The sequence below is a fragment of the Amblyomma americanum genome, chromosome 3 (assembly GCF_052857255.1).
Source record: "Amblyomma americanum isolate KBUSLIRL-KWMA chromosome 3, ASM5285725v1, whole genome shotgun sequence".
NCBI classification, from domain to species: Eukaryota; Metazoa; Arthropoda; class Arachnida; order Ixodida; family Ixodidae; genus Amblyomma; species Amblyomma americanum.
In genome coordinates this window covers 77,677,163-77,686,049 of record NC_135499.1, presented here as the reverse complement: position 1 = coordinate 77,686,049, position 8,887 = coordinate 77,677,163, and the positions used below count along the sequence as shown (strand labels likewise).

Genomic DNA, 8,887 nt, shown 5'->3' with positions numbered 1-8,887 from the left:
TCCAAGGCTTTTGACCGGATCAGTCACCTAACATTATTAAAAAAACTGAATCATTATGGTTTCCGCGGCTTATTTCTTGATCTAATCAAATCTTACCTTCAGTACCGCAAGCAGAAAGTAATTATCAACAACAATGGCTCAGATTTAAGATCTATAATTTCAGGAGTGCCACAAGGAAGCATCCTTGGGCCGCTATTATTCTGTATATATATTAATGACATTGTTAACATTGACAGTTCTGTTAAATTTATTGTGTATGCTGACGACACGTCCCTCCTAATTACTGACCGAGATCCAAATGATGCTGTTATGAAAGCAAACATTGTACTAATGAAGCTATCGACTTGGTCCACTGTGAATTCCCTTGTTGTGAATGCAACCAAAACAAAAGCGGTCCTTTTTCGACCAAGAAACCGCCACATCTATTTGCAGTACCAGTTGCAGTTTGAAAACTTGGTCATTGAAATTGTGCCTGTTGCGAAATGTTTGGGAGTACTCTTTGAACAACACTTGTCTTGGGATTTGCAAGTAGATACAATTATTAGAAAAATATCCAGAGTGTCAGGTGTACTTTCTAAATTGAGACATTGCCTCCCTAGAAGTGTAAAACTCCTTATTTATAACTCCCTTTTTATGTCAATAATAAGCTACTGTTATTTAGTCTGGGGGACAACCACATTATCAAACATTAATAAATTACACATAATACAAAAGAAGGCTGTTCGCGCTATCATGAATGTTCCATATCTTACTCATTCCGAACCACTCTTCAGAGAACTAAAATTAGTGCCGCTTCCTGACCTCTATCAGCATACTCTCAGAAAGCGTTATCAAACAGGTATTAGAAAGAGAAACAGATCGCTTGAGACCATATCTTGTCTAACACTAAACAGAAATATTCGGGACACTCGCTATCATTAGATTTGGGAGGTCCCCTGTAACCGCGCAAAATATGGTGATCAGATGCTGCGATTTCAACTGCCGAAATTACTTAATAATTGATGACGCACATATATTTGTTTCTCTTTCATGTTACAAAGCGTTCGCCTCTGTAAGTGTGCTTCTTTGCATATATTCATTGGCTGTTTATTCACATTTGCCTTTTGTGTAATTATATTGCTGTTTTTCAATTATTATTTCTTATATGTAAAGTGTTCCTCACCTACTCTTTGTACATCTTTTGTTCTTCGAATTCATATTTTGTTCATATCTAATGTATATTTTCAATGCTGTGTCGTTGCCAAGAAGACCGTCAGTGGACGCTGTCAAGCCCTATTTTGAGGCTTTTTGTCCATTGTCCGCGACATCATTGTCTGTTGATATTGATGTTGGAATAAATTGGATTGGATTGGATTGAGGAACACTATAGGATTTCTGCGTCTTTTCGCCTCTTCGCACCACTCAAGAAAGCACCGCATATGTTGCCTGCTGTTGCCGCATGCTAACCAGTTGCAGTCATTGTAGAAGCGCCGCTGTCGTCACCTTTCCGATGATATTAACTGGCATATTTTGCGAGTGTGGCCTTTAGTCGGAGGCAGCTAGGCCACAGCAAAACACCTCAACCTCTACCGCGCTAAGTGTATGCATTGGAAGCCCAAACTCGATTAGAGAAACGAAGGAACCTGGTAGTCGAAAAGAACAGGATTGCGACATGGAACAAGGTGCATTGTACATTGTGCAAAGTAGAATGAACAGGGCTCAATGCGCAGGGATGCATTTTGAAATTAGTAAATGTTCTTAGAAGGAAAAGGAGGCAAAAAGTCACTTTATATGTCTCTTTCTATTACAGTTGCTTAGAGGCGCATCGACTTATGCGTACCAAAATGTCTTCTTTGGTCGTAAGAAGGTACCGTCTGCTTGATGAGGTAACACGTGTGCGACAGCTACCAAACGCTGGTGCAATTTCAAGTACCAGCATGCATTTGGTCCATGTTTCTCTAGCCATGCAGAATTATTTGGTGCATGGTAACGAAAGTACTACGACTTTTTCTATTGCTCAATTCCTGCCTCAACATCTATTCCTACCTTTCCGAGCCTCTTCCGGGACCTCTCTGAACCCGCCACGGCCTGCAGGTTCGGACTGTCGGAGGTGAAAAAGCTCCTCCGAGCATGATTCTGCTTCATGTGTAGCCACGTAATATGCGAGCAATACTTAAGCTTCTTGGAATTCTGTGACATTTGCTGGGATGCGTCCTGAGTTCACCTTAAACCAAACTTGACGCTTGAGAAACCGACTGCACATTAAACACATATTTTAAAATCTTATTGCCTAATATCTCCAGCACGTCATATGAAACATCTTTCTCCAGTACGCCTTGTGTTCCTTAGAATATGAGCGTCTGCACGCGAGATATTCATAGAACTATTCAAAATGGTAAAAATCTGCCCAACCACAATAATAATATGGTGAAGTAACATCACGCATTCGCGCTTTTTATGGCAGTCTTAGAATAACAGCCATTTAGATTTCAAGCGCTTCAAGCAATAATTTTATGTTGTGCAATAACTCTCATACTGCAAAGTTCTTTTCAAACTTCCTCTTATAGATCTTAGGTTGCACTGTTAGTAAGTAGCGTACTACATAAATGAAGCCAAGAATAGTGCACAAAGTATTACTCTAAATACAAAGCACCAAACACTGCACTATTTAAGTACAATGCTCAGTTCGTCGTCAAGCATGCTGTTGCCAAGACTGTTCATAGGGAAATTACACCTCTTTTTTTGCGGCATGAGCGTTTTCTGGGGGTGAGTAAACATTCATGTCTGTTTTTTTTTATTTTCTCTGTGCAGAGGACGAGGTTTTAATCAACACTACAGAAATTGAGTAAGGTAAAAATGGGATTCTTTATAGGCTCATATTGTACCCTCTTTGCAGGATCTCTTGCGTGGAAGAACAATATTGGACGTCAGATAAGAACCGAAATTGGTTTGAGAAAGAGAAATAATTTTAGATTTATTTAATATACAATTAACTTCAATCAGCTTCCATACCTGTTTTAAAAAAAAATGATACATCTCCGAGATTTTCATTGTGCTTCAAAGAAGCTGTGCATGTGAAATATGGTTGCCGTCAAAACATTTCCATTTTTCTCTTTCAGCCAATGCTTTTTCTCAGGTATTTGCCTGACGAGGCGCCACGCAATCCACATGACTGTTTGGCTGAATTGAAAACTTCCGCTTTTCATTTACACGCAAGCTATATTTCAAGAAAAATTTGAGACACTTCGTTTTTTTTTTGGCTTGTGTTTCCAATTTTCGCCTTGTATAGTACCCTAGCCATAAAGGTTTTCTTGTGCGCTTGCCCTATTTATACATTAACTAAGTGCGGGATTCGCGCAATGCCAGGAAGCAGGCGAAATACGACTTAGAGGTAGTCTGGCAGTAGCAAAACTCAAGAGAATAGCGCAAAACACAGTCGATTGGCTCCGAGCTACCATCTGACAATGGAAAGGCTTAGCGTACCGGACACGTACTAGCCGAGACCTGTGCCAGTTTTACGTACGCCTGTTGCACACGATCAGTAGCTTTACCCCGCTACGCATTTTCACGGTGAATGCGCACCTCCCTTTACGTAAAACCGGTATACTTCCCAGCTAGGACGTGTCCGGTATACTAAATGTCTATGATATTCTATGAGTTTTCTTACCGTAACAATATTAGGCAATACGCCAGCAGGGGCATCTGCGCAATGTAACGATTAAACAGATGGAAAACAAGAAGAAATAGAAAACAAAAGTTAATCTTGCATCCTCGAGAACATTTTAAACATCTCTGCGCGAAGAGCAAGGAATGTATAAATGCATGTTAGCGCACCTAAACGTCAATTGACAACATCACGCCAGTATACGTCTTATTAGAGCCCCGAATAATGTCATCCCAAAACGCAAAGAAGGACGCACCAATTATTTATTACTTCCTAAGCACCCCATGAGGAGTGTTGGCTTGAAGATAGCACAATGGCGCTCGAGGTCTGAGAGTTACTAAAGGTCACCGTAGCCGGAGCTGCGCCGTCTGACCTTTTGAAACCATTCGCCTTGGATGGTGCGCCATCCAATAGGGGCGTCGGAGGAGTCGTCGGGCATTTCGTCCTCGTCAGTGTCGTCGGCCATGAACTCCCGATAAGGAGTGTGTAGAATTACTGCCGAGAGAATGGAGATGTTTCATTTGTCAGTTCTACTTCTGTTGCCATAGCTTCAGGTTATCTTCATTTCGTGATTCATATACAGCTTTATGAAATCTGCATTATGGCTCATTATATCAGTCTAGCTGACTAACAGAACTTTTAGGCATACAAATATAAAATACGAAAAGCATGCCCGCTCACGCACGGACTTTGCTGCAAGAACTTCAGAAGAATCCCGTGCGCTAGTTCTAATCCATGAGAAATTAACACGATATTTATTATCATTAAGGAACCCGGATTCCAAGCAGCAATTTCTTTGTGTTCTGGGTTGGTGTCTCTAACCAGCAAGTGAACTTTTTTTTCGTTCAATAGACCTGAACACCATAAACGGTGTCGGCGATACTAATTTAATACTTTTCAGGCACAATACCAACGCTCATCACTTTTTCCGTCATGTATGCGCTGCGCCTACAAAGAACCACTGCCTGGGAGTTCATCCAGCCCAGACGCGTTAGAAAAACAGTCGCATGGCCACTGAACCCAACATCAACCCAGCATTAATTGAGTTTATTTTGGGCAGAGACCCGTTTTCAAGGTTATTACCTAGGGGATAGGGTAATGAATAGTTTCCTCTAAAATTTTCGGATGTTATCAGACGATGAAATCTTGAAGAAGCCAACTCTCCCGGGATTGGGGAAGCTTAATGGCCTCCAGACGTTGAAGTATGCTGCATTTGACGCAACTGCCCTTCTACCAAAGTAATTCAGAATAACGGCCTGAGGGACGAGTTGGTACATGATGAAATAAACAGCGGCGCAAACAAGGACACTAACAAGAAAGAGACACCACATGCGCACACTACCAACTGTTTATTGCGCTGAAAGGTGGTATATTTAAACATTTAGCTCAAGCATGTGACATCGCATTATCGCTCCGAACCCAGCACGTGGAAAAAAGCAGCATAAAAAAAACGAACATAAAAATTTAACCCCTGAAAAAAAATGTAACAGAATCTGATAAAAGGAATTAGAAAAACTAAAAGGAGGGGGCCATCTCTTAACAAAAACAGTATCACACAATCGTAGCAATAGCAGAATCGTACATGAGAAGCAAGAGCAGTCAGACAGTAAAAAACCAATAACAAATAACAATCGTAGCAAAAGCAGAGTCAAACGAATGAAGAAAAAGCAGTCAGACACCGAAAAACATGAAACACTTAAAAGATAAAGCCAAAAACAAAAATTCTCCTAAAAAAGTACAACAGACGGCCGCTAGAAAAGGAGGGCTTAAAAGCCACGCTGAACATGATGTCACAAAAAACTAACAAGAAATGAAACTTCATTTCTACGAGGCATACCGAAGAGTCGCTAACAGAAGTGCTTCCCTTCTTTGTAATCATAAAAGACTCAAGAATCTCATGTGCCACCTGATCGCGACTCCTGCCCAGAATCCTTCTTCCATTGAGCCTTGGGTCACACTTGCGTTCTTTACAATGAGGAGGAAATTCGACACGCCTCCACTTTCTAGCGATTTCTCATGCTCCCGTGCCCTGTCGTTAATGCAGCGACCGGTGTGGCCTATATAGACTCTTCCACACGTATATGGCTGAACCGCGAGCATAACCAAGTAAGCTTTTTGGGCGCAGAGAAAAGGACAGGTACGTTGAACCGGCCAGCAACCTTCTTCAAGCTATGCTCCACTCGGTGTATATAGGGGACCACTTGTGGTAGCCTCAGTCCCGGCTTACATTGGCTTTTTTTTCTTGTCTTTAATTTTTTGAAGGAGGGTCTCTGCTACATTGCAAACGACAGAACACGGGAAGCCAGCCATTTGAAGCATTTCGATCTGATGGTTGAAGCTAGCCTCAGCCATTTGAGCACCGGACTTGAGCAATGCAGACTCGAGGCAAAGTGAAGCGAGAGCTCTTTTAACTGTCTTGGAGTGCGCTGATCCGTACGGAAGCCGCTCTTTTTTTGCTCTGGGAGAATGCATCCAGCACATTCTCCGTTCTAAAGACTTGATATTAATATCTAAAAACCGCAAGCTATTTTGTCTGGTAGTTAATGAGTAAAAGCCAGCCCTTTTCCTTGTTGCCTAAAAACGGATATGATTCTTTCCACAGTGCTGGGAAGCTTCAGTGCTGAGTTAGTACTTTTTAGTATCACCAAGAAGTCGTCCACGTATATAAAATTCGCCGGACTGGGCCACTGTAAAGAAAAGAAGCTAAAGCACGGTTAATAGTTGATAAAAAATATATTACACAACGCAGGGGCAACACAGGAACCGATGCGAATGCCTCTTCTCTGCAAGTGCATTTCTGTCTCAAAGGAAACAAGCGTGGACCTAAGGTAAAACTCAAGTAGCGATAAAAATTTGTGCGCACTTCGTCCAGCTGAGTTCTGAAATGCAATGGCCCCATTAGGTTCAATAAACTCCCGTACGAATTTGAACAGGTCACTATACCAAACTGAATAGAGTAAATCTTCAACATCCACAAAAAACAAGTATCCAAAATAAGGCTGGTACTTTAAAAAAGCTGTCACCTCTGTAGAATTCTTGCTGGCGAAGGGATCATCCGCTTTCAGTCCTTTCAAATGCTTCATGAGAAATTTGCTCACCTTTTGCTGCCAAGAGTCCCGCTCAGTAACAATGGTGCTGAAAGGCATGTCTTGCTTATGGATTTTCACCGTAAAAAATACATCAAAGGACCCTTCCTTGCAATCGCTGATTTTCTTGGCCAGCCTGGAGAGCTGTATCTCATCACAAAATGAGATGGCTTTCGTTTTCACTTACAGGCCCTCTTCTTCACATGAACAAAGTTCTTTGATACGACCTGCGTCGCCTTTTTTTCGAATAGTCCAGCTGGAACCACAGCAAAACCGCCTTCTTTTTCCGCTTGAAGTAGTCTTAGGTTATTATTCTTGAAGAACGACACGACGTGGTGCGTGCGCTCCTTTGGGTAAATGCCGTTTTCCCGGGACGTCCTCAGAATACCGTAAACATCATCCAAAAGGCATCTTTCCCGGTCCTCACCGGCTTTATCTGCCAACTACCTGTTCAAAGAGAGGAGCTCGATGGGTGGGATTCTCTGAGGAACACTGTTCTGCGGCCCTTTCTTTAGCGTAGCGGCAACATATTCTGGAACGGAGGAATTCCCAAGGATGACCAGGCTCATGGGCTTCCGCGGGAGAACAGTAAAGTAATGTTGCCACAAGAACTCTGTGGTTTGCGCTGCGAGAAGTCTTAGAGCATTCATTTCCTTTTCAGGAAGCCAGTCTGGTTTAAGCGTGAAGCAGAAGCCGAACGCGAGCACGCCAAGGACCTAGCAGGAGCCGAACGCGGCCATGCCAAGGCGCGAGCAGAGGCTCAGGAGCGTGAAGCAGACGCCAAACGCGAGCATGCAAAGTCGCTAGCAGAGGCTGAAGAGCGTAGTCTGCAGCTCCAATTAAGGCTCGCAGAAGCTGGCGGGGGTAATCGAGAACCCGCACCAGGGCCCTCAGCGGCAGTTAGCCCACGCATGTAAATCCCGCCTGTCGACGATCGCAGGGATGACTTGGATGCATACCTCAAATATTTTGAGCGTATCGCGGAAAGGCACAGCTGGCCCAAAGAAAAATGGGCTACAGCACTCAGTATGTCTTGGACTGGGGAGGCTCTCTGTGTGTTCGGTCGATTGTCTCCCACAGCTTCAATAGATTATGATAAGGCAAAAGTAGCCCTGCTCCAACATTTTCGGTTCACAGAAGAGGGCTATCGCGAAACTTTTCGTGGAAGTAAGCCGCTAGATACAGAAACAGGCAAGCAGTACGCAGCAGGCATGCTCAGTCTGTTCGATCGATGGGTTGAGAAGTCGGGAACGGCCACACCATACAATGACCTACGTGACTTGGTGGTGGCCGAACAGATCATCAGCAACTGTCATAGTCGTTTAGCGATTTTCCTTCAAGAAAGAGAGTGCAAGACGCTGGAAAAAATAGCTGAGGAAGCAGACAACTTTCTAGAGGCTTAGCGGCCAAGAAACTGGTCTTCGTTTAAAGAATCGTTCGAGATGGGCATTCCGAGAGAGAAGGATGTACCATCAAGTAGACAGTCAGGAAGGTGTCTCATTTGTTACAGACCTGGAAATAAGGCTCCCAACTGTCGCTGTAAGCCAGAAAAGCTTTATTGCGGTTATTGTAGAGAAACAGGACATTATGTAAGTTCCTGCTCAAGAGAGCATGAAAACCAGAAGCAATCATCCTGGTGTGTTCAGCCAGTGTGTGTTGCGCCTAAAACGGTGTCCACAGCAGCAGGTAGGCCTGAACTAGACAAGGATAAGGTGGTGGTCGGTCTTGTCCAGAAAAGGCCTGCAGGAGCACAGCACATGTTTGTCCTAGAGGGAAGCTCCGAGGGCTACCCGTACGTGTTCTACAGGACACGGGGAGCAATGCGGTGGTAGTGCGAAGGACCCTAGTTTATGACTGCTCTCACAGGCTAGAGATCTACGGTGTGCCTTGTTGATGGCAGTAGTACGAAAGTTACCGAAGAAGAAGTCTATATCGCTTCCACTTATTTCACTGGCACGGCCCTGTTGAAAAGCATGGAGACACCGTTGTACTATGTCATAATTGGAAATATACCAGAAGCCCGTGAGCCCTGAAATCCAGATATTATTTGGAAGAAATCGGAGGGTGCTGCTGAATTAAGTCCTTGCATATACAATGACGAGGTTGCCTTTGGATATGGCGAAGGTGAGGGTCCAGAAGTGGTGTTGGCTGGACAAGA

General features: G+C 43.5%; 1 protein-coding gene across 1 annotated transcript in view; it reads right to left on the bottom strand.

Annotated features, from left to right (window-relative positions):
* Positions 1 to 3,902: 3,902 nt before the first annotated feature.
* LOC144123083 (uncharacterized) overlaps positions 3,903 to 8,887 on the bottom strand; it is a 155,994-nt gene continuing 151,009 nt past the window's right edge. Inside the window, exon 8 of the mRNA XM_077655985.1 lies at positions 3,903 to 4,138. Coding sequence (XP_077512111.1) covers positions 3,981 to 4,138 — 158 coding nt within the window. The 3' untranslated portion in view covers positions 3,903 to 3,980. The remainder of the gene's footprint in view (positions 4,139 to 8,887) is intronic.